General features: G+C 37.0%; 2 protein-coding genes across 4 annotated transcripts; one reads left to right on the top strand and one right to left on the bottom strand.

The window, feature by feature from the left end:
* Nucleotides 1–230: 230 nt before the first annotated feature.
* VAMP1_1 (Vesicle-associated membrane protein 1) lies at nucleotides 231–10,598 on the top strand. Of its 2 annotated transcripts, XM_051210466.1 has the most exons (7): nucleotides 231–287; nucleotides 324–540; nucleotides 1,511–1,590; nucleotides 2,867–2,918; nucleotides 3,355–3,399; nucleotides 5,208–5,226; nucleotides 9,970–10,598. In XM_051210466.1, coding segments are annotated over exons 2-5 (333 nt in total). In that variant the 5' UTR covers nucleotides 231–287; nucleotides 324–341; the 3' UTR covers nucleotides 3,357–3,399; nucleotides 5,208–5,226; nucleotides 9,970–10,598. The 2 variants fall into 2 exon arrangements, with proteins under 2 accessions (XP_051073170.1, XP_051073171.1); XM_051210467.1 differs by lacking the exon at nucleotides 3,355–3,399.
* Nucleotides 10,574–16,820, bottom strand: MS3_00002810 (uncharacterized protein). Of its 2 annotated transcripts, XM_051210448.1 has the most exons (5): nucleotides 16,797–16,820; nucleotides 11,130–11,217; nucleotides 11,053–11,083; nucleotides 10,898–11,017; nucleotides 10,574–10,763 (listed from the first exon to the last, which is right to left on the bottom strand). In XM_051210448.1, exons 2-5 carry the CDS (start codon nucleotides 11,170–11,172, stop codon nucleotides 10,631–10,633), a joined length of 327 nt encoding a protein of 108 aa, XP_051073169.1. In that variant the 5' UTR covers nucleotides 11,173–11,217; nucleotides 16,797–16,820; the 3' UTR covers nucleotides 10,574–10,630. The 2 variants fall into 2 exon arrangements, with proteins under 2 accessions (XP_051073169.1, XP_051073168.1); XM_051210447.1 differs by having other exon boundaries at nucleotides 10,898–11,096; nucleotides 16,715–16,820.
* Nucleotides 16,821–26,979: the final 10,159 nt, after the last annotated feature.

The following is a 26,979-nucleotide window of genomic DNA, read 5'->3' as shown; positions in this document are numbered from 1 at the left end:
ATCAAAGGTCTAGAAACATACCGGTACATTAAGAAGCGAGCTCAGAGAAATCAATTATTTGGTCACAAAGATAATGGATGTTACTTATACGACCATGCCGAATGAGTCATACAATAGGTCTGTACTGTTATATATCAGATATTTTTTCAAATAGACATTTAGGCTTCTTTTAGTGTGAGATTCTTACATTCCATGGGAACTATTTAATGCATTTGCTTTTGTTTCATCAACTCAATCAGTATATGGATCTCAGAATTACGCGGTGTCTTTGAGCTGTTTACGAAGATGTAGGTGTCTTATCGTAGCTATCCTGTTAAACTAAGATTGTCGGTATAAATTAAATGCTTTTCTGTTTATCTAGGTCAGCCGATGCAGGAGCCACTAATGTTGCCAATGGAGGGACTCCTCAACCGCGACCACAGAACAAGCGCCTGCAACAAACACAAGCTCAGGTTGATGAGGTAGTAGATATCATGCGAGTAAACATGGAGAAAGTTCTGGAGCGCGACGCCAAACTTAGCCAGTTGGATGATCGAGCAGGTAGGGTCCGCACCATAGATTTAATGTGTTTGCATTTTACGGTTCTAAGTCATACCTTGCTACTTAGAAATAAAATTTGGTGTTCGCTACCTCTTTCTGTAAACTGTAAGTATGTAGCTCGACAAGAAAAAAAATTATTGACGGGTATTGAAGTGATTACCATTTAAGATGGGTGAGGGTAAGCGCGTGAGCTGTTATAATTGGGCATTTCGTCCAAAGTTTCAGGTCACCAGTTCACATCATTCCGGGGACGTCAGACTTTAAGTTTAGACTTACAACCCTCAGGTCAGCAATGAAAATTCCAGTCAGTCTAGGAAGGTTGTGTATCCGATTATTCTCGCGATAAATACTCCATATATGTGATGTAGCGTGCATATTATCTTCAGAATTGATTTTAAAAAAAGCTGGTGGTCGTTTTATAACAATCTTTCGACGTAGGGAGTTATCTCTGATCAAAATGTTTTTGACTTTCCGTGACTCCTAAGAAAGCGTCACAAGAAGTGTAAACAGTAAACTGTTGACACATTAACCCACTTCACTTACTGTCATTTATAAAAGCACTGACACAGACCGATCTTGAATCAGGATTTTTTTTATTAATGAGAGACAAATATCTTGGATATGCTCAGTGTTCAGAAGAATGTGTCTCCCAGACATAGTAATCGGTGGTCATGTTCGATCATCGTTGTGCCTGAAAAGCATCAACACCATGTTTGTGGTGTCGAAGTCAACGTCTTTTCGGTAATGACTAAAAGTGAAATTCAGCTAAGTGAAAATCGCGTCTATAGATATGCTTTCAACTCCCATGATACCAGTATCAAAATGTAATCCATCTCAACATCTGGGAACTTATGTGTAAAGACAGGTCAGTTGATTCAGTTTAAAAATGCGGAGCTACAAAAAAGAGGAGACAACTCACTCAATATTTCTTATTAACGAATGGGGTTCATTGTGATTTTCATTCTCACAGATGCTTTACAGGCAGGCGCTTCACAGTTCGAGGCCAGTGCTGGTAAATTGAAGAACAAATATTGGTGGAAAAATATGAAGGTATGTTCAGCTATTTGAAAACCCTTATTGGTTTTAATTTCTTGTATGATTTCTGTTGATATTAGTGAATAGCGATATTGATGAACTCTCATACTTTACGTTACTAATTATTCCGTCCTATTTCCGCGAGTGATATAATAGCATAACAACTTTATCGTCGGTGATAAATTAAAAGACGGTCGAAGTTGCGAAATCGGTGTATTGTTATTGTACCTAATTAATTTATGTGAAGGGCCCTCTTGAGGTTTAGTCATCTTCACTTGCAGTACTATTTAATAAACAAGCTAAGGTTTGAGCCACTTTTAGCATATTGAAGATATTTCTGGCGTCGAAATATGAAACCAAGTTGGTCTGCAACAGATACCTGAAATGAAATAACCTATTGTCCTTAGGAGTTAGTCTTACTAGTGTTATTAATAATCTGAGTATCAAAACTGCTGGAAAAAACTATTCAGTGGTACAAAAATCTTTTTAGCATGAAAGCTCACACCTTCGAATTTACGATTCTGTTGATTGGATAATATACTGAAGCTGATACAATAACCTCTTCGTTCAGAATAAGTTTGACCTGCATAACTTTGCTAAAATTCTTATGTTGTTACGCCTTCGTTTTCCTAAATAAGCGTAATATTCTTAAATTATCATTGTGCCGCGGTAGGTCTCAACCAATCATGTAGTCGTTTACAGGAATATCGTGCTTCACAATGTTGTAGTTGGCACTGTATTTTTCGGATAACTTTTATTGGTATTGGTTTCTAAAATGATTGATCAACAGGTTGTAGTGGGATTCAAACCAAGTTTATGTAAGTCACTTCTCAGTTGAACTTCGAAATCCGACTTAAAGTGAGGTTTTGATGCCTCTCTGAACCTCATTACTCTTCTAAACCGTTTCGTGGATAACGGAGTCCGTCGTTCACATTCTTTACAGTAGTTTCCGGTTTTAATCGATCCTAATATTAATAGATTAATATTAGACTAAACAGTATAAGTTTAATCAATAATAGTATTTTAGGGCCAAAGTTAACCCCTTTTTATTATTGGGATTTAGTTAGTAATCAACCGTTGTGACCTATTCGGTAACAAACTAAGTCGGTGACTCATATGACTGACTGAGATCTGATTCGCATTCTTGAACTGTAGCCACCTGTGTAGTGTATGGGGTTGACGAGTTAAATTGTTCTAGAGCACCGTATATCTTTACAGAACAATTAGAACAACTACCAAGATTTTCATTCCTAAAATTCATATTACTACATAATATCTTGTTTATTTTCAGATGAATATAATCATTGGTGCAGTTGTATTGGTACTCATAATAGCACTAGGATGTAAGTATTTGTTGGTAATATGTAAATTTCTTTTATTGCATGCTTCATCCGTTGTTGTTGTATTTCATATTCTGTGTATGGTTCATATACTGCGCTGTGATCGATCAAATCGACATTTGCTAAAATGTGTTTACGTCAACTATAATTCCACTTTAAACGAAGTGCTTGCATTAAACAAATGAATTTACTTCCGCTTTACCTATGAAAATGCTATTTTATTTATAGATTTGCTACATTCTTAGACTGAAAAGTCTAACTAGCGTGTATTTATACTCAAAAGACTTTATTTAACTATTGAAGAGATAGTATTTTATACAATTCCTGGGTTTGCAGGTGTCTGTTTGTAAACTTTATATCATTAATCGCTGTACGATTTTGGGATTTTAAAGTTTTTAATGTGTATATTTTGTTATTTCTTGCATTTGTTGTCAATTAGAATGTTGTGGCACTTAATGTCGTTGGTGTTGTGTCCTTTTAAAATGTGAGTGTTATTTGGTGAGTTATATGTCTGCATAAGTTTCATATGCTTCAATTTTTGTAGATACATGAATAAGGTGCATTACAATCAGTCATTTTTACTGTAAAGTTTTTGTTCATGGTGATTCATGTTTATTTGTGCATACTCTGTTAAACCGAATATATTGCTGACATAAGCATTCAGCCAATCACAAAGTTGAACCTGGCACATATATACATCAGTTCAAGTTTCCACACCGAATTAGCACACTGAGATGAAATTGTCAGGGTAAATCGAAGAGCAATAGAATTAGTAACAGTATTAATGGTAATAGGGAAGATTAGGCATAAAACATATAATTCGAAAAAATATGATGTAGTGAAGTAAAGAACGAGAAAATGAATTTATGGGGAATTCAGAAACTTAGATAGAATCTAAGCTAAGACAAATTGTAAATGCACCTGTGCCACTGCGAACGATTATGATCCATGTCACCCAAAGTCTTACGACTGGCTAAGATAACCACGTGGACACCAACCAGGTAGTCTCCACCTGACTACATGGCTCAGTTTAACGATCAGTATCTTCACGGACTATCGACTCAATAACCACCTGTTCGCAGCGAAAACTTGGAAAAATTTTCATTTTATGCTGAATGAAATCAACAGGATCCACAGAATAACGCCTATTAGCTGTAAAAAAGTTATTAGCTTTTAGCATGAGGTGACTGATCAATAAGATGTATATTTAATATCACTTCAAACTGACTTTTACTCACGTAATTATATCGATCACAAGACTCCTTGATATTGAGATGATTCCAGTTAGTGTAGACTGTTCTCAATAATATCGTTCGGTTAAAAAGTAACCGCTCTTTGCAACGATTGGATCGGCAAATTGTATAACTAAATATGTTTATATAAATCTGCACCCCTTGGGTTTATTTAAGATTTCCTTCCACAGATAAAAGTATTCTAAGCATCCTACTTTATCGATCCGTTACTCTTAATATCATGGTACTTGAGTGGATTTAGATTTTCGGCACTAGCATCCTTTGCTTTTTGAATAAATAGAAATTCCTGCTTGCTTTAGTATTCGTTTGTGCTGTCTATTTCGTCACTATGCTCCTTCTTCAGACATTAACATATAATTTCCAATTAAAAGTGATCGAGATTCTTTGGTGTTTGGCACAGCGGGAGTTATTTTATCTGGATATTTCTAAGTAATACGTGGTATTTTCTATGATCCAGTAGATATACGTGTCTTCACACAAAGGTTAATTTTTAAGACAAGTATTATAGATAAGGTCAGTCAAAAAAGCGTTCTTCCTTGCCTCGCTCTCTATATCTCGTTCATCCTTTACTACGTACTATATTATGATGATAAATCTATTCAGCTTCATTGATCTCTCCAATAATTCTGTCCTGATATCCATTCTTTGGTATATGTCATTTTTCTTAACTAGTTTAAAACAGTCGGACCGGAAAAGTTGTTTTTCTAGAAAGCCTAGTTAAAGTTCAGTAACTTTATCAGGTTGATAAAATTGTGGCTGGCTGTTTATTATCTGAAAACCATCAATTGCAGTATTTGACTATCCAAAGTTTTTTTAGTCAAAGTTAACTCATGTAAACAACAGTTAAATATGTCTATAACCCAGAAAGACAACTCACAATTCAGTATCATCTTCAGAAGTTTCTACATTTAACTTCTGGTATAGGGTTCTTAAATTGTTTTCTGCACATTTAGCTAAAAGATTTCTAGTAATCTGTTAAGATTGTCACACCCTTTTCGCGGTTTTCACGATTATTTTTTTGTCAATTCATTTTATACAGGGTATATATTTGGCGGGAAGTAAGTTGTTTTCGCTTATCTATTTGACTGTGATAATGGATTTTTTCGTTAAGTGCTTATCACGGTGTTGCGTGTGTTTATTATCATGATGTTGACTAGTCGGTCGGCTCTTTTGATTACTTGGAGTAATATCTTATATGATTATTTTGTTCTGTCATTGATTGCATTTTAGTAAGAACATGAGATTTCTGTTTCTCTATGCGCAACAACAGATAATCATCATCCTGCACAAACCTGTTCCATATATGTTTCTCCCACTTCTCATTTTTACATACTTTATTTAGCTGATATTCAGTTTTTATCATGTCACTTAACCAATAATAAACATTTGAGGATTGCTTTACCATTTAAGGTGCATATTGTTAAACTGTTCATTTATTATTGAACAATCAAAATTTGTTTGAGACTTATGTTTAGTGAGTTTTTTAGACAATTGAGGTGAAGGTATGCGATACTGACGAACTTAAATGATTTATCAGCCGATCAAGAAACTGCCTAATTACTAAACAATTAACAGCAAAAGACAATAAAATACAGTAGTATAGTAGTCTTGACCTAAATAATCAGCCCTTACGTGTCGAATTATTGGTTGTAGTAAAAGGAAAAGGTTATGTTCACATATTAGTGTTGTGAGCTGGGGTTATCATCCTATAAAGTTCTCGTCACCATCTGTGATGCAAAATGGTCAGGGTTAAGCTAAGGCTCTGATTTGGGTTTCCAAATAAGATTTATGGTTTTCATCAACCGACATCAGGTATGGCGCAATGTTTTATTTCCCTTCTGTTTACAAGCTTAATATTTAGAGTTAGAGAGGGAATATTATTTAGTTTCACTAAAAACTGAACTACGCACTTAATCACATCAAGTACTTTAACACACAATCTGCCTTAGGAGCGGACATGTTTTGCAATTTAGCTTAAGCACCACCTAAAATTCAATTTTTTTGGTTGGATAATAGGTATTTTTACTGATTTCAAGAATCTTAAGAACCAAATATTACTTATTTTTTATCCGTTAATAGTTATCTACCACTGCACTTTAAATTTCTACCTAAATACATAAAACGTTATTTTAACTCGAGCCGCCAGTATACTATGCCTTCACCCCGTAAGGTAGTTATATAGATTTTTGTTCATAAAGTCATTTTTGACTTTCACATGGTTGATATAAAAAGTATGAACCAGTGTGCAAAGTTTAGGTATTCTCAACTTATTATGAGCTGTTTGAACGGCGTATGCTCTCCGTATTATTGAGCAACGCATGGTATAAACAACTCTTATAAGCTTATTCGTCACTTTATTTTATGTGATAATTAATTTAACTCACCAATCACATGTGATAATGCTATCCGGTTGCCCAAACAAAAGTAAATGAAGCGGGGGTTCAAACCCGGGACTTGGTGGCTGAAAGTTGAACGTTTTAACTATTAATTCACACCAACAACTTAATCTTGTTCTTATGTGATAATGTATTTTAATTCGAGTGTATATAAATATATTTTAGAACTGTCGATTGATTCCAGGTTCCCGAAATTTGCATTGTTCTTCCGATTGATAATATCTACGTTTTGTTTTATGGATTACGGCAAACTTATGTTCCTTCGCTGATGCATTGATTTTACACAAATACAAAGTAAAATCATATCGATTTAGGGCTAGGGGATAAGTAATTGCGGTTCTGGAGTCTCACCTCACTCATGGTAACCCAATACATATGCTAGTATAAATGGATGGTAATTAAACACTCAATAAAACGGTTACCTTATTCATTTCGCAGGAATGCTATCAACTTTCTTATATATGTATAGAAGGAGAGCGGTGTTGTTTTGTATCATGAATTACCCATTAATGGGGTCTATACAAAAAGCTATGCTATATTGTCTATTTCCTTATATTGATTAAGCTTTGTCAACAGTGTAATCTATCGGAGTAGATTTTCACTTTTCATAATGATTCTCAAAATTGTATGAATCAGTCTGCGACAATCAACTTAGTGGCAGAAAAGTATTTTGACACAAGCTGCTATACCACATCAGCACGATTCTGTGAAATTAGCAAAGCAACTGAAGAGTCTAAATAATAGTAGTATAATATAAACATTGAAAATATGGTTAAAAAGAAAGTACCTTTGTGGGATTGTCTAACTTAACTATTAGTGTCCAATTAAAGGAGTTTTCACGAGGTTTATTTGCCTTTCTGGTATATGCCATTTAATGGCGAACACTGGCACTAAACCTTTTGATTGGAAAGGTCAGACAGTGCTCTTTAGTCAGAGTACTAATCAGTTGGGTACCAATATGTCTGAATCTATTTTAAAGCCTCGTTGAGATCAAATTTTTGGTCAATACATCTACGTCCAGGTCGGAAACATGTTTCCTTTGAAATTCTACTTGCGCGTTGGGTTATTGTAGGAACTGATATTTTAAACTTTATTAGTTAAACAGATTTCTCTAAACTTGCCACATGATCCCAATCTTTTATTATAGGCTGGGACAATCACTGATAAAGACCAGTCAGATATGACTAGATTCCATTTTTAGACTATCTCTAGTGTGTCGCAGCCAATCTTAGTGATGAAACTGATCCCTTATCCTTAAAGATATCTAGTGTTAACCTAAGAGATCATACTGCGCTACTTCGTTTAAATTTAGATATGATCTTTCTGAATTTCGCAAATATTTGGGCGACTTGTGTTAGATTGTTTGAAAGTAATGGGTAACTTGGGAAAGAATGAAAGTCAGTTAAAATATCTCTTAAAGTTCCCTATCCATGATTACAATTCGCTGAGCAGTGAATTGCCGTTGTCTTTTTCTGAAGTAGTCTCACCGACGGCTGATATTATAGTACCTAGTGTTACCCATTGCTGTTGCATCCTCAATCCAATTTGCTTTTTTTGTCAACAATTGTCCGTGATCGTTGTCAGTTTACTTTGAAGTCGTTTTTCATCAATTCAGTAAAAGCTTATAAAATCTGTTATTTCCCTAACTTTTGGTTTAAACTAGTAGTATCAGCGCTGTATTTTATCCAGTAAAACGCATCAAAATGCACGCTCTATGAGAAGCGGTCGTCTTCTGTCACACACATAAATGGTAGCTGGTAGCAAGGCAGTCTATTTTTGTCTATCTTGGGGGTCACCTGGTTGAATAGTGTCTCTATGATAGTTGGTACTTGCTAAGAATAAATGATTATCTAATCCATAGTTACTGACCAGAAATAGCATTTTGTTCACATTAGTGACACACATGAAACTCAAAGCTAGATGATGACGGGCGATACTGAAAACAGAAAAAAGATGAAGCAGTGAATAAGAGATTTGAGTGTAAACAAAATGACCTTAAAGTATGAGGGCACTTATCATTTCTCAGACCCACATACTGTGAAAGGTTGTCTTTTGACACCTGAGAAGACTGGATTAGTAGTGTCACCGCCGTCATATAGCAATCTAAAATGAAGAAGACAAGCAATCTGTACTGCAAGCATTTAAAACTGAGAGTACACTATAATGAGTATTTAAATCACTTGATTCACGTAGACTAAATTATGTCTCACGTTAATTTAATGACTGTTCAGAAACTCGTTCCTATCGAAACGTTCTAACATATCCAGAGTAAATAGTCGCATTACGAAAACTGTTACCCGATACATCCTGTAGCATGTAAGTTTGCTGGGTCATAGTTTACAACATAGTTCCAGTCAAATAGTTGGTTAGTAACGCAAAAACATTCTTGGTCTCATTAAAAGGTGTACTAGACGCGTCCACTACCTTGCTAGAGGTTTTTTGGTTAAATAACCATTGCTAAATCATGGCTTATGAGGTGCCATCCAGAAGTTTTACGTCAAATCATGTATGTTAGGGCTTAACAGTCGGTCATATGCAACGTAGATTCTGACATGTACATCGGTTCATGCTGCCATATCACGTTAGCACAGCGACATAAAGTTGTCAAGACAATTCCCGGAGTAGTAACGTTAGAAGGTAACAAGTATAGAGAAAGATGTGAGGAAATTTTGGAACTCAAGTCTTGGAGTGAATACACCTCTACCATTGCAAACGATTGTGAACCATGTCACCCACGTTTCCAAATCATTAGGATCTGCCAATTTCATCTAATTTTTTTCATATCTTAGAGGCATCAGTTTCTTATTAACCTCTTAGCTATGATCCCATATTGAGAAACACTTATCAATCCGAGATACACAAAACAATTCCATCTGGCAAAAATTCACCCAAACGAGGACTGTTACTCTAGTTGCTGTTCTTCAGAAATAACTAGTTTGGGATTGAAAGTCAAAGTAATTTTATATGTTGGTCGCCTCGTTTATCTCACTAGTAATATATTTGCCTACATAAGTACTATAGAACCCTTTCATTCTGAATATCAACTTACTTAACAGTATGTTCTAAGGAAATATACTTCATGTATTTTTCGTTTAATTTCCAGGACTATGCTTACTTTGGAAGTCATCCAAGTTATCAGTTCATTGATATGTAGCCTATAATCCTTGCCGATTATATTCATTCTAAGTGGGTTAATGACACGTACAGATGAGTGAGTCCTTGAGATGTATACCACACTAAGTGTATGAAAGGTGATCTCGCTAGTATAAAATTGTCAGTTGTCGAGCCTGAAATGTTGAGTATGGAAAGATGTTTATAAATGGTTGATAAATGATTATAATTTTTCGTTTTCTACTGGATTCTTTCTACCACGAGTCTATTTTACACAATGTTTTCCTTCCATAGGAAACAAGAAGCAGCTCCTGCACCAACAGCTTTACCTCCTCCAGTACAACACGCCGCACCAAATTCTCAGAGTCAGAAACAGCCGTTGAAGCATGAAGCTCCTCACAGGCGTCGTCGGGAAGCTTCAATGTTCGGCACTACTCCCCAATAACAAAACAGAAACTATTAGCATTCATAGAAGTGGGAAGTTATTCCAATCAATAGGACTACTCTATCTTTTATTTTCACGTGCTAACGCGCGAAATCTGCATCTGGAAACCTAATCACTAAGTTATCCTACTATGCATTATGTCGATGACCTCCTATCTTCGTCTAACTTGTTTCATTTACAAAAGAAATCACCATTTTGGTGTTTTGTATGTGATTTCCTTCCTCGTGTTAAACTTTTTGTCAGTATCATTTGTCTCGCGTCAGTTCAATTGATTTTTGCCATTAGGGATTGTAAAGCGTTTCATTGTTGTTTAACTCCGGAGTTAAAACTATAAATTCCCGTATGATTTGCATTAATTACGTTTACTTATGTTATCATAAATCATGAAAGCTTATGTTCAACTTCCTCTCGTATTACTCTTTTTCAAATCGACATTTGGATAAATACACATAATCATAGTTATATATATATTTATGAACTGGAGTGTGCTACAGTTATAAAAGGGGGCATTTACAACTCGCACAGTTCTTGTATTCGTTCTTTCGTCATGAAAGCGCGACCCACACCAGTTTTCCGATATTCACTACGCATACTTAAGTATTCCTCTTCAAATTTTTTGAGTTCATCTAGGTCTAGAAGGTACCTGAAGAAAGAAGAGAAGCGCATTCAAATGACTCATTGTGCAAATATTAGGATAGCTTCCGATATAAATGTTCAGACTCAGCTTTATTTGTTTTCGTTTAAGTGATAACGTATATTTAGATAAAACTATCTTACCTCATCTGACACTGTTCAAATATCTGATATTTAGGTTTGCATTTCCAGGTACCGAACCACTCGCCTCGTTTTCCACGTATGCACTTTCGCCAATCTTTCCACTCTTCTACACATAATTCACTAATAAGTTTCTCTTGTACAAATTTTGAAATTACGTTGCTGCGTTCTGTACTCGAAATATACTTGCTGTTAGGATCACCTGATTAGACATATAAAACAACAGGCAAGTTACCAAACCCAACTGGGCCTCCAGTATAAGAAGCATAGCCTTGCATTTTATTTCTTGTAGATTTTCACGACTAACTGTGTGTATTGTTAAGCTGAAACGAGAATAAAACAGTGACACAGTATCTCCGGAATTTATTGTAAAAGCAAGTACTAAAAGGCGGCTATAATGTCTCCCTATCTAGTATTTTTTTGCGGGGATCACAGATCAGCATGAGTTTCGAACTGTTCAACAGTATAAACATTTAACTTTTGTCTCCGTCTTCTCTTTATACGTTAGGTGTGGCTTAGAAAGCCGCATAGTTTTTGGGTTTGGTAGTGGGAATATTAATATGACATAAGTCCGCAAGTATGTTACTCCACGGAGTGTCAGTCATGACTTCTAAGATAGGCTACTTGGTGAGATTTTTGGATTGCAGTTAATTATACTCTTAAGTATTTCGACAGACCAGGTAGATATTGCATTCATCCGACTATAGATCGTTTCACAAACATTACCAATTTGTCTGTTTACGAGAAATCATGAACTAATTTGATGACTGCGTTAGGTTTATTTGTAACTGTGATGAAGTAACTCTGATCAACCAGTTTGTATGATTTGCCAAGTCTAACCACATAATTGTTTAAAAATGTGGGTTTTATTGAAGTACGCGTGCAGATGTCTTACTATGATTAACACCTGAGGTTACTTCTGGAGAAATAAGTTAATTTCAAAAAGGACAGTGATTTTTGTACTTGTTGTGATTATACTTGCTCTTGGTACTTATTGCACTAAAAAGCATTCTTGGTCTACTTTAACTAAGAGTTCTTTGGTTAAAGTTTGAAATTTTTTGCTACATTTTGTCCTGAGTACCTGTTTTTAGTCCTTGACTAACACTTGTGTTCACATTGTTATAATTTTTTGTTTTTAAATCGAATTACAATGGTTGGTAAGACTCACAAATGTGGGCAACCAAATTGTTTGTTCTCCGTTGAGGAGGGAATGCAGTGTGACGACTGTAGAAAGTGGTATCACAAAATGTGTACACGACTAAGTCCGACGGCTTACAAAAGATGCTCGAAGCCTAACTCGCATTGGCTTTGTATGTTCTGCTGTACGGATAAAAAGGTACTAATACAGGAGGCTACGGGCCTATTGGCTTTGGCCTGCAAGAAAAACGATGGCGGAAGCACTGATAACAGGAGCACTGACGATGAAGAATGTGTCAGTGTAGTAAGTGCTGCTACAGGACCCATTAAACACCTGACTGCGGTTGACGGGAACGTGAAATCTCCGTCGACATTAACGAGAAATGAAATGTCGCTTGATATTGACATCGGCAGTCATACACCTCTAGTCGAAATAGAAGATCCGGATAAAACTGTCACCGTTCCACATAGTCCAGGTGTGGCTGTTCTGAGTGGTGACAAATGGACTTCGGTAAGAAGGAAAAAAAATAAGAGGAAAAAGGCTGTAGGCAAAACGCAGCTGGTCAGCAAGACATTGGAAGGAATGTTATCAGAAGAAAAATCCTCACCGCGTGAAAAGACAGATCTCTCTGAGAGATCAGTCATTTTTCATAAGATAAGAGAATCTTCAGATACTGAACCAAAGGCAAGATTTGAACATGATCTCAATCATATTAAGACATCATTAAGTAAACTACTCCCAGATGCAGTTTCAGGAGTTAGTATTTGTAAGCTTTATAGAATAGGAAAAAAGGCGGATTCCGAAAGTCCTCAGAAAAACCGCCTCCTAAAGGTTACATTCAACACGGTGGAAGAAAGGAACCTGGTTCTAAGTAATTCACGTAAACTGATTGGATCCGGAATATATGTCCGTGAGGACCTCAGCCTAGCTGATCGTATTAAGAGAAGAGCTGCAGAAGCGGAAATAAACGAGCGTCGCCGAAACGGTGAAAGAAACCTCGTTCTTAAGGGTTTTCAGATTGTAAAAGTTCGGAGCAAAACGATCCCCAAGCCACTCTGGGTGGCAAGGGAAAGCTCTCCACAGACTTAAAAGTGTGCTACACAAATGCTCGCAGCCTACTAAATAAAATGGCGGAGCTGAAGTCAGTGGTGGATAAAGAAAAACCGGACGTTATCGCTGTCTCGGAAACTTGGTTAACGTCAGAAGTATTAGATAGTGAAATCCAATTGACTGGTTTCATAACCAGTAGGGCTGATAGATTAAACCGAAGGGGAGGCGGGGTTATTGTGTACACGAAAAGTACCCTAACCATAAGATTAGCTGAGACGGTAGCACATGTTTCAGGGACATGTGAACTGGTGAGATGTAAGTTGAAATGCCGAAGGCAAGATATTGAAGTAGTTGTAGTTTATCGCAGTCCAGAATGTGTAGCAGATGATTTTCTCCTTAGTAAACTTAAGTCCTGGTGTAACAACGGTAAAAGCCTTGTAGTAGGCGACTTTAATGCACCATATATAAACTGGGTTAACTTAGAAGTAGGGTCATCCATATCGTCGTCCGACTCCAAACTGTTAGAAACCTCGATTGGACTAGCATTATTCCAACACGTTAGAGATCCCACAAGATACGACTTAGGAAACTCTTCTCTTTTAGATTTAGTCTTCACACACGGTGATGACGTTGGCCAAACGGCTTTTCTCCCACCACTTGGGAGAAGTGACCATGCAGTCATCTTATTCAAATTCATGGCTGAGATTGCTCGTCAAACAATTGCGCCGGACCGTCCTAACATATGGAAGGCAGATATGCAGGCAATTAACTCCGCAGCATCGGCTGAGAACTGGGAAATTGACTCAAAGGCATCAGTACAAGAGGCATGGACTCTATTCAGGCAGTTATACAATCGGGTAACTCAACCATACATACCCTGAACTGTCCCAAAGAAAAAGAAGCACGGACATCCCTGGATAGGGCGGGATATTCGACGCTTACTAAGACAAAAGAAGAAATGCTGGGATGTTGCCATCCGCCTTGGCACAGCAGGTACGATGGAACGCTACAGATCGATAAGAAACGAGTGTATAACTAAAATTCGGGAAGCGCAAAGAAAATATGAAATGCAGCTGGCAGAATCTGCACTCAAGCAGCCCAAGAGGATATTCTCGTACATAAAATACAGAACAAGGATTCATCATTGGATTCCCAACCTAATTAAAGTAGGAAGTGAATCTGAAATGATAGAGGAAGATCAGGAAAAAGTTGAGGTTATGGCTGACTACTTTGGGGCAGTTTTCACTCAGGAACCTCCTCTAGAGAAAGAACCAGACCCAATTACAGAGTCAACAAACCAGCTGCTCACCGTGGACTTCGACCAAAACGATGTGCTTAAGGCTCTTAGCACCCTAAACATGGAGAAGTCAACAGGACCAGATGAACTACACCCTAAAATCTTGAGACATATTGCCGAATATATCGCAGCCCCACTGACTGTGATATTCAAAATGTCACTTGACCAAGGTGTGTTACCTATGGACTGGAAGGACGCAATCGTCACTCCCATACATAAAACAGGTCTACGACAAGTTCCATCAAATTACAGACCCGTAAGCCTCACCAGTGTTGTAATTAAAATACTGGAAAGAATAATCAAACGGACCATAACAGCATTTATGGAAACCAATAACTTGCTGAACATGGCACAACATGGTTTTAGAAAGGGTCTATCCTGTACAATGAACCTCCTTATAGCTAGGGAGCTCTGGATTAATGCGCTAGACAACGGAAACTCAGTGGATGTTGTCTACATAGACTTCAGTAAGGCTTTTGACAAGGTGCCAACTAATAGACTGCTACTGAAGTTGGCAAACCTTGGTATTGCCGGACCTCTTTTAAAATGGATTAAGGATTTCCTAGTAGGTCGTAGGCAAAAAGTAAGAATAGATTCCAAGTGCTCCATCTGGAGACCAGTACTTAGTGGAGTACCCCAAGGTTCCGTCTTAGGTCCTTTACTTTTTATAATGTACGTTAATGATCTTACAAGTATAGTACAGTCTCCAATGTTATTATACGCTGACGATGTAAAAATTTGGCGAGTAATAACTGGAGACAAAGACGCATTTACTCTTCAGGCGGACTTAAGTAATATGATAAACTGGTCTAAAGAGTGGCTAATGCCTATCAACTCGGAAAAGTGTGTCTACATGCACTTGGGGATTCAAAGGTTAATACGTACAACATAGGGGATGTGTCATTACCCGTAGTCCGGTCTCATAAGGACCTAGGGGTGACAGTGAGTAATGATCTTAAGACGACGGCCCATTGCCGGGAGGTCGCAGTTAAGGGGTTTCGAACCCTCTGGGCTTTAAAAAGGACATTCACTAAGCTTGATGCTACCATGTTCACCACATTATACACATCCTTAGTGAGAACTAAGTTAGAGAACTGTGTTCAGGCTGCAAGCCCCTGTTTAAAAGGTGACTCAGACATACTAGAAAAGGTACAGAGGGCAGCTACGCGTGCAATTCCGGAACTCCGGGGTTTATCATATAAAGAGCGGCTTGAAAAACTGAACCTCTTTACTCTGTCCTATCGCAGACTAAGGGGAGATCTAATATTGATGTACAGAATACTGAGAAATGATTTCGGACCTAACTTATTCTCTCTCTTTCTTCCCACTAGATCGGGACACCTCAGAGGACATAGCAGGCGAGTAGAAAAGCCAAGAACGAACAAAATACCCGTGGCATACAGGTTTTCACACCGAGTCATCAATACTTGGAACCTGCTACCTGAAGCAGTGGTGTCCGCACCTTCAATTGACTCTTTCAAGAGAAGACTGGACACTCACAGAAGCATACTAGAAAAGGAATAACATAGGCTGTAGGCCTTCTGTCCTTACTACACAAATCAATCTGAATCTGAATCTCATAATGTGGTTCCATAGTTTGTACTAATGCCTGACCAAAACAATGGCAGGAAACGGTAGTGTAGAAAAAACGGTTCATATAATCTTCCAGAGGTTTACACTGACAATCAGACCGCTTTGAAACCCTCATACAGTTGGAAACTAAGGGATCTACTATCAGAAGTCGTTACACCTTACATCTACCTGACAGCTTCACGTAGCGTTAAATTTGCCTATCAATTAAAAACAAACATGAAGGATACCCTAGTTTTTTCTATGCGGTAGGCTGATACTATTCTGCCGTCCATGCTTCCAAATTTTGAATTAATTGCCACTGAACACCATGTCAGTTAAACGTTTATTTAGTGTATACTTTTCACACATGTTACTTAAGAAACATGTCAGTGATAGTACCTGAAAATGACAGCTCGAAAGATGGGTAAGCGCTTTCTCGAATATTTTGGGAGAAAAGGCGGTGTTTCAAATAATCTGATGAATTGAGCATCCCACAAAGTTTCTTGCAGTAACTACGTATAGATCAGATGAAAACTAAAGTATGGGAAAGGAAACCGCAATTTTGGTCTAAAACACTACTCAAACCTCAGTGGAATCGGAAATGTACGGACTAGATTTTAAGGCTTAGAAATACATATACCCAATCAAACAACAAAGGGGATCCTATTGCAATAAAACTATGTATACAAATCTTCATGTGCACGTTTTAACAAGGTGAGAGAGTTTTAATATTAAGCATATCACTTAGTATCAGGTAGCTCACTTCATAGTGTTTATTGGTATAAAATATCCACCCATGGAAAGTAAGATAATTTCCCATATTGACTTCGCTAAATCAAACCTACCTCCTTGTCCCAACGGCCTTGAGTGATGGCAGAAAAAATGCAACTCATGAGTAACTTTACGGTAAGAAATTCTAGTTACGTTCATCAGAGTACACTGATCCCATGCTTGTTTTACCTGTAACTGCTATCGATTGTTTTGATCAGTAATAAATGGCACATTCCATAAGTTTACTGAATCGTAATTTCATTTTGTATTTCGATAGTTCCTCCTCTTTATTCTCTCACAATCTGTGCCTCACACTCCTTCAACACCTGAGGTATCTTCAGGTTAGATCTTTACCTGTCAAAGACCGAACGTTACAGACATTATGAATCTGTTTTCTGTGCACAATAGGCGTATTTCGTGCTCATTTTAGTGGGTGAACAATACATATAAAGCATACTTTTAACTGAGGATTACCATTGTAGCTCTATGTTCTCCATTGTTTACTTTATTGGTCTACGACGTTTGCGAAGCGCATAGACGCCTGAAACGAAATCAATTGCGGGAATTATGACGTTTTATTCAGCGTTCATCCAATTAGTGAATTTGAATATACTCTGAAATGCCAGATGTTGAGCTTTTATGGGATACTGAAGATGGATGGATACCCTCACACTGTATACATAGTACGAAATTTGACCATATGACTAGAATTGCACTGTGAGTAAGCCTCTCTATAGGAAGCGATTTTCTACAGGTGTAACTCTAAGCTATTCTCTAGACCATCGAGCACAGAGTCTTGGTTTAACCAAAGTCAAAACAATTAAGTTATTTGGCTTGATAAACTTTGCTTGTTTCTAAAGCATAAATTATCATAATTAGCACACAAAATAAACAATGCAGTCTATCAACACAGGCAAACACAGAAACATAAATAACATACTGAACAGTAGCTAGATGATAGGAAAATGAGACAACAAGGCAAATATTGTTTTATTATGAACATAAAATTGTGATTGATGAATAAACAAGACAGTCATACAAGGTTAAAGAAAGTTAATGTGGTGGTAAGCGTTTCACTTCATCGCTGGTGAGTTCGTTTATCGATCACACTTTGAATCTCGATGAGGTGAAAGTATATGGAGTTCCAACCTAGCCTGAAGGCTCGATGCATGCTGAGATAGTACGAAGAAATACGAAATGGATAGAAGCAAAAATAATAGTTAACCGATGAATCATCTAGATGTTTTCTACATCCCCGTTGCAAATAATCTAAATGTGAATGTCGCGATAACACACTCAACACCTAACCTTGCAAGTAACTAATAATTTGCCACCCCGTGACCATAACACTTAACAATATTTCACTCTCATATAGCCTCCGTAGTTCAAGTTTTATATTTTCCAGTTTTTGCACCACATCTTCTAATCGTTCTTCTTTTGTTACATACTTCGTACATTCTTCTCATAACTATTTAATAGACAGCTAACTTTTGAGTTTCCTACTGACCCCACAACATTTTGCACACATTAGACACTCAGTTTGCTTCGGAACACGACTAAAAAAACTTACTATGGCCAGGAATTACTCGGGTGGGAAATCTGGAACACTGAGTAACTGTTCGTAAGAAACATAATCATCCATAATATGATGTGAGTCCCTCCTTATCTGTCTCCTATCGGTTTTCTTTTTTACCATGTATGTTACTATCCGGACACTGCTTTTCAAATCCTTACTCACTACATTAAAAGTATTTCATTCAATCACTCTTTCACCAGCTAGTTTATTTCTACTAACTTGTTTTGCTTGGAAACTGATACTTTATCGTGCGCTACTTTGCGGGACGTCTCGATTTTCTACATACGGCCTGTCAAACTATCTGTCCAAAAAGCTTATACATGGTACTTTTAAAAAGTGCTTTCTATCAAGGTGTGGAACACAACTGAAATGTAGCAAACAATTGCAATCTAATAATTATTCCCAAATGAGTCCAGTATGGAAAAGAAATGGAGGATAGAGTTAATAACCAGCAAGCATCAGCGATTCCAATCCACCCAAGTTCGTAGAGCGGGACATTTCATTCGTCTACAGGTCTTTACAATTGGTGGCAATACAACTATTCAATTAGTCTCGAGCCTGCTATGTCAGATATATATACTATAATTGCTAACATAATAAACGTTTCGTTGATAAGGGAACCAAGCAAAAATCATTAACACCTACCAATATTGTAACATTCTGATTATCCAAATCAAAACTTAGTTTTATAAGGTTTCAGATGCATCGCGTATGCTTGAATTTGAAACTTCCACCAACACTTTATAAGAATCATGAGATGAAATAACGAAGGAAGATTAGCTAAGAGACACCTTTGTGATTAACTAACTCGGCAGAACAATAAAAACATGAAGTTCAGCGAAGAGATCTCTTTTCAACGAATTTATTATCAAGCTGTACAATCGTATATAAATATTAAATTTTTTTGTTAAGGTACTAATTGCGCAAAGAAATGTGAACACGAATAATCAAGATGACGCAATAGTAAGATCACAATACTAGATTACATTATGCGAATAATCATAAGAGATTTAGTGAATGTAATAAGATCATTAAAAGGATTATATGATGATTAGGAGTAGTTGAATTATAGTACGAACTAAGAATACCAGGAATAACGTAATCGGATCAAGAAGTACTAGGTAAGCACGAACGGATGTATTGTATTTGGAATTCGAAATCAAGCATTCAACAAGTACAAAGGAATCATTAATTCATTCAAACACCACAGATTAATAATCATTTTTGTTGCAATAATTAAAGGCCATAGAGGTGTAAAAATAAATAAGGTGATACGACGAGCATTTATGATAAAAATAATGAGAATATAAGACATAAGTGAAGGGGAATACTGTGATAATAATATTGATGTTAATTAAGACCATGGTGACGATAACGGTAGGACGTACTTCTTTTGTATGCACAGTTCTGGTTTGAGCTCATGGATGGTAAGACTGTCAGCTCTGTTTAGGAGTTGAATACGAAGAAATCTGAGGAGATTTGAACGAATTATACTTGCAGCCTTAAAATTAAACTGTGGATCCGTAGAATGATTACAGTTGATTGAGTATTTATGTTTAGAACTCCTAACTGCCCTTCTCTCACCCCAGTAGAATCAAACTAGGACATGTTCCCGTAAACGAGTTGAAAGCTGGCGCTGACTACGGCCAATGTACCTTGTTCCACAAGAGCAGGTGAACTGGTAGATGCACATGGAGGCCTTTATTTATTGTGATAAAGCATTTTTAATCACTTTATTCATCTTATTACATTCACCAAATCTATTGTTATTGTTCGTATTACGTAATCCAGTATTGTAATCTTTCTATTGCACATCTAAGTTATTCGTGTTCACCTTTCTTCAAGGAATTAGTACTTTAACAAGACATTATCACCTGTATAAGACTGAACAGATTAATAATAAATTCGTCGAAAAAAGATTCCTTCGTTGAACTTCGTGTTTTTTTAATTTTTAATGTTTAAATGCGAACAATAGAAGTCAAACCGTGGATGAAATTATTTTTTTTCATCAACGACTTTGCAAGGATGAAATTATGAAGAGTATTTCATGTTGGGCTTTCTATGGTAGGCTCTGTGTTTATAAGCTGAATAACATTTTCTGTGCAGCCAGAGTGTATACTCTGTAAAACGCTATCATTGACGGATAACCTCATCTACCCTCTTGCTGTTTTTTTTCTCGTAGCTAAAAAGATTTCTGTGATTCGTTAATTGTTTTTTATCTTTGGCTAAAAATGAGCGAGTGCTCATATTTTTCAGCCAATGACAAGTTCCAAAGTTGTTTTGTTCAGTCTGAAGATTTCCTTTAGAAAGCAGTAGTAGGAGTTCATGTCATATCTTTACTCAGCTTCTCTGACTATCCTCTCACAAAAGTTCTTCAGGTATTCGGTATCAGTGCATACTTTAAACGATTTCTGCCAAGTATAAGCCTTATAAATGCTAATAACTTGTTTTCATTATGTCTTTACAAGGTGAAGTCACCAAAACGGCTATAAACATATTGGACAGTTTCACCATGTAAATTCAATTAATACCTAGTTGATAAATGTCCACGTACCATCTATTGCGAATTCTTACTGATTTAATGATGTAGTCTCTTTACTAACACTAGTGGGATAATATCTCATTTTTAAACCATAGTTCAAGTCATTACTCTTGCCTGCAAAACTGGCCTAAGCCTGATCGTTCAGTAATAAGCTATTATTGATCATTATTACCAAAATTGTTGAGAATTCTCAATAGATAAGTAGGAACGCTGTTTTCCTATGATTGTCCCCGTACATCTCACCTTTTCTGATAGAAACGATGGCACTTAACTCGGTTGAATACACATGGGACTATATATAGTTAGTTTGCAGGCATTGGACTCTAATTGTACGATCCCTTAGTTGGTGCCATTTTACCTCAGTCATATCACACGACGAATAACTAGTCTGCATTTTTCTACGCGATGACCAGTAGTAATCTATTTAGATTTTTTGAAGGACGAAAAGAATTTTTCAGAATGATTTTGTGCACTGAAAATGAAAAATTAGAAAAAACTACGGTGTGAGCACACTTCATTGCGAGCTGAGTAAAAGGTTGCGGTCGATCAGTCCGCGTTAGTCACTTCATGATATTCGGTAAACTCTTCGCTGTCAACTAATAAATTGTCTAATATAGAAACGGTTTAGCATGACGGATAATCTTCCAAAGTACATAGATGTTTCACTTATAAACGTTAATTTACTTCTAGGCTATATAAAATACTCTGTGCTTTCTGGAGGTAGTGTGTGTTTAGTTGAAGCATAATAAGAACAGAAGTAATCAAGTGAAGCTGTTTTGATTATCTGGAGTCAGCAACAATAAGTTATTATGAATAGTTATCACATTAGAAGAACTGGTCCCAGGAAAACTTTACTTGTAGGTATTTCTTAATACTTGTATCTTCCTCTACTTCATCTAATATTTTTTTTCCTGTTAATGATTATTAGACGGTTTTCCATGACCATGTTGATTTTATGGCGCGAATAAATCCTGCAAGTTGATAATTATTAACCAATCGCTCAGTTTTTTTATATGATTACCTTGCCCTTCCTTATGCCTTTTCTCACTCATTAAATCTCTGAATCAACAAACACCATGATAATATGATAACTTTGAACAACTAACACATTATGAACGTAGAATAAGTAGACAAAAAGGGTGATAAAGAATGCAGTATTCACAAAGAGAAACAAAAAATGTAACTAATTGAAGTGCATATATGTACAAACATACAATTAAACCATTTTATAAACTATTAAGGTAAGAATATATGATTCCAACTGCTCCTTATATTTTTGTGTATGGGATAATACAGATCTTACCGACGCTCTCTCTTCTCTTTTTATTGTTACAGATAGTTCCCTGGATCTTAACTCTTTCAGTACTTATCTAAATTCTTGGTGACGGTAAATTAGGGGTACCACTTCCTTACGATAAAAATAATGCCGTCTGCATGACTGTACCTTGGCATTCTTTGATAGTCAATGTTTGTCAGCCAAAATATGTGGAACTGACCTCTATTACTTGTTTCAGGTCAGTTAAAATTTCATCCTTCCACGGAGATAAACTGACTTTGCTTCTGATAACTCTTTTACAAGCTGAAAGTTTAGAGTAACAGCAAAATTATCTTTCAGGAAGAATTGTTTTTAGTCATTTATTTTACTTGAAGCGGAACACCATTTGAAGAGATCATCATGTACATAAATTTGCCTCCCTTCTTTATACTTGGAATTGGGCAAAGTGATAGACATATGCACCTGACTTCTTGATGATATGTTATTATTATGAAAACTTTCGATAGTGAAAACTGGGTGCTTCTTATTCGACTAATTTATCACTGGCTCTTTATTCTGTGACTGTGACAAGGTCTCAAAGTATCTTTGATCTAGGCTTTGAACACCCGCTTACTGTGCCTTCCAATACTTTTCATCCCAAGAACTTACAGGTCACTAGACATGTACCTTGAAATGTATATGGCTCGTGAAACTTCTGTACCCTCGAATCTAGCACTGCCATGTATCCCTAACTGTATCTATCCTGGTAAAAGTACAGCACTGAAGATGTTCAACGAAAATAAACGTTTTAACTATTGAGATAAAGTGAGACCAGTAGTTGACATGAATATGCCAGCATTCCAAGTTACTACTATGTTATGTTATTGTTCTTTAAGATCATGATCAATTATGAATGGGCTGAATATGAACTCGAACGGCAATGCTCCCGAATGCATACTAAAGCAATTTAACTACCAAGTAACGTAGTAATAAACGGGGTAAAAATACGCTGGGATTAAATGGACGCGACTGGACTGAAGTAATAATAGCGCAACCATGTACTCATCACAGTTTGACGTATTTGTAGCGGTAAATAAATCCTCAACTCCATCCGTAGTTCTTCTAGAGTTACTACCGATCCTAAGCCCACACAAAAGGGGAGGGTTGGTGACCACATCCCGTAAAAAACTGCTACGAAAACCGCTAACCAGATCAAAAAATCAAACCATTTAAACTCAGCGTTCCGAGTTGAAGGAAGAATTATGACACATCGTGATGGAAGCTGAGATTCTCCCGAAGCCAGAAGGCCGATGTCTCTTCTAACAACCAGAATAACAACTAAAATAGGTATGCGGAATTTCCGAACAATGTGGAAGATCGGGAGAACCAATCAGATAGATAGGAAGATGAGGAGATACAACTCGGCAGTACTCGGAATCAGCGAAACCCATTGTACCCTAGCTGGAGAGCAAAGACTAGGTACGAAAGAGATACTTCTGTATTCTGGCTACGAAGAGGAAAATGCCCCCTGCACACAGAATCTACTGTGATGCTGCCCAAAGAAGTACGAAATTCACTTTTGTGATGAGAATCTCGCGGATCCAGAATCATAAAAAAGCATCCTTCAAAACAAAGAGGGAGGGAGTTACGATGAAAATTATCCAGTGTTATGCACCAATCAATGATGGTAATCACGGCAACAAAAACCAGTTCTATGAGAGGTTGCAATAAATCATGACGAAGTGCTCAGGAAAAAACCCAACTGTTCTTATTGGAAACCTAAATATCAAAGTACGAATGCACAACACCGGATATCATGGGTCGACATGGACTAGGAGGAAGAGACAACAATAAGGAGAGACTTGCAAATTTGAATCCACCGGACAGCAAAGCACCACATACAGACCTTCCTATAGATAAAATTGAAAGAGGAATACCCCGTCAACCTACCAATGAAAGACCTATAAAGGAATCACAAGACTAAAGGAATTAGGAAAAGTTTTCAACAGAGTGTTGCCGAACCGGACGAAAGATTCAGTAGATGTACAGCTTCGAGATCAACAAACCGGATTCCGTATGGATCGGTTGTGCATAAACCAAATCACGACACTACAGATCATATTTGAACAACCATTTGAGTGAAACTCGTCACTATACATCAACTTCCTTGACAATGAGAAAACATTTGACAGAGTGGACAGGAGGACATTATGGAATCTTCTTCGACACTATGGAGTACTTGAGAAAATTATCAACATCCTCCAGAATTCATACGAATGAGTACCCTGAGAAGTGGCACCTGAAGGACAGCTGACAGATGCATTCCAAGTGAGGACTGTTGTCGGACAAGTCAGCCTACTCTCTCCCCTCTTCTTTATTCTGATGATCGAATGGATTATGATGTCCTCCACGTCTCAGGAGAAGCACCGTATACAACGGATTGGCTAGATGTAATTTGGTGATTTGGAATTTACTGATGAACTGGCTCTTCTATCCCATACACATCAACAAGTGTGGGTAAAGGCAACCAGTGTGGCAGGAGCCTCTGAATCACTGGGCCTCAACATACACAAGCGAAAACGCAAGATCCTTAAATACAACGCTGAGAGCATCAACACAATTACACTCGATGGAAAACTCTGGAAGAGATGGAATCTTTCATGTACGTGGGAAGCATCATCGATGAACAAGGAGGATCTGATGCAGGTGTGAAAGCGAGGATTATCAAAGAGAGGCTATCATTCTTACAATTGAAGAACATGTAAAACTCAAAACAACCATCAATCAACATCGAATCCAGAGTCTTCAATACGAACGTCAGGACAGCTCTACTGTACAGAGCTGAAACTTGGAGGACGACCACAATCACCATAAAAAGTGTACAAGTATTTATAAACAATTGTCTACTGGAGATACCCAATGTCCGTTAGTGGGATACCATCAGAAACAGCCTACTCTGGGAGGGAACCGATCAACTTCCAACTGAGGGGAAAAGTAGAAAAAGATGTTGGAAGTGGATAGGACATCCACTGAAGAAATCACCAAACCGCGTCACAAGGCGAGCGCTAGCTTGGAATCTTAAAGGGAAACGAAAAAGAGGAAGGCTAAAAAACACACTGCTTCAAGAACTGGAAGCATACATAAAGAGTATGAATAGCAACTGGAAAGAAGTGGAAAGGAATGTCCGCAAAAGAATTGAATGGAGAATGCTGGTTGGCGGCCTATGCTCCCTCACGATGGGCAACAAGCCTAAGTAAGTAAATAAATAAATCCACAAAAGAAATATTTATCCTCTGAAGATGTGACTTAAACTGAGTCACGATATGTCAAACAATCTAAGCTTTCTACTAATTGGGATATTACAAATATATTGTTTATATATATAGCAATCTACCCAATGCTCAGTTTGTCCAAAATCATCAAGCTAAACCTTGGTAATGATACCTACCCGAAAGACATAGTTCTGTAACTCTTCGAAATTCGGTGCTGACCTCATTAGTTTTAATGGACTCACCTAGCTGAAGGCACTCGGTCACTCATCCACACCGGATCACGAGTGAGTACGTCGTTCTACGCATTCCCCACAAGCGTTAGCCAGCTTAGATCAAGCGCTTTTAGAGGTATATGTAAATTTGAACCTCTTCACTTCCGGTTTCCGATTTGACTGGGTTAGCATGCTTCGATTAACAAGGCGTTGCTAATTTCCGAATACTTGTCGCATCTTTACATTCCATCTAACCATCGAAAATTAGCAGGGCTTCAGAGTTACTTTAGTTAAGATTCTAAGAAGCCTAGGTCTTAAGAAATCAAACTCCCACTAATGATTCATTTCGAAAGTTAGTTCCCTTTAAATCAGAGTAGGAATAATTTTGAAGGATGTGTATGTTTTAGGATCGATGAGCAGGGGAATCAGGATAGTATGAATGAACAGATGTATAACTTGTTCATTATTCAACAGAGAAAGGTGAACTAGAATTTATTCTGGACAACTTAGGATCTAAACTGATTGACTTCTCAAACTTGATTTCTTAACTTCAAACGTCAAAATTACATAGGTTTATTCACATTACTTTCTCATAGCGCAAACAATTGTAAAATAACCTCAATTGTTTTACACGGTTTGTTTACACCATTCCATTTAAGTTTTCCAATCAATCAAATAAAATTATCTTCATGAATATAATTCACATGATACTATAATTCAGTACAAGTTATGTGTAACTTTAGTCATCTATTAAAGGGAATTCATAATTACCACACAAAAAGATATGTGTTAAGTCTGCTTAAGTTCTGAGTCCTTATTCTCTCTCCTTCAACTCTTTTGTGTATTGTTTTATACTACTTATTAATATTCAGTAAATAGTTGTATTCCTAGCGTATGTTGTGTCACAAAAGTAATGTTCTAAAATATTTACATATACTTGTAACATATATTATATTTATCATAATAATCACTTTCTCTCAACCCTTGTAGCAGCTATTCACAATTTTGTATGGTTGTTTAATTCTTTTTTAAATGCAGCGGTTTCCATATTGTTTGCTCTTGGTTCCGTTTTTGCTTGTTGATAAACTGTAACAGTATTAAAAATCATTACATGTGACGTTACTAATGTGGGTTTGTTTTCCACATTGCAGGGCAACAAAAAGTAAACGTACTGGAAGAAGAGGAACAAGCCTTGCGCAAGCTGAACCAGCAGAACAATGAATACACCCATTTTGTAATAAGCTTCCCCTTTTGTACTCGAACCGCGTCATTCAACTTTTAAATATATCTCTGTTGTGCCAGTACGCCGTGTTCTTAATTCAGTGGTATTTACCGATCCTGACTGTTGTGTTGTGTTTCAGATCTCTCCTGCTTGCAAGTAAACGCTAATAGTACGTGCT

Source organism: Schistosoma haematobium, chromosome 1 (genome assembly GCF_000699445.3).
Source record: "Schistosoma haematobium chromosome 1, whole genome shotgun sequence".
NCBI lineage: Eukaryota > Metazoa > Platyhelminthes > Trematoda > Strigeidida > Schistosomatidae > Schistosoma > Schistosoma haematobium.
The sequence above is the reverse complement of the archived record's forward strand: the minus strand, read 5'-3'. Positions and strand labels throughout refer to the sequence as shown.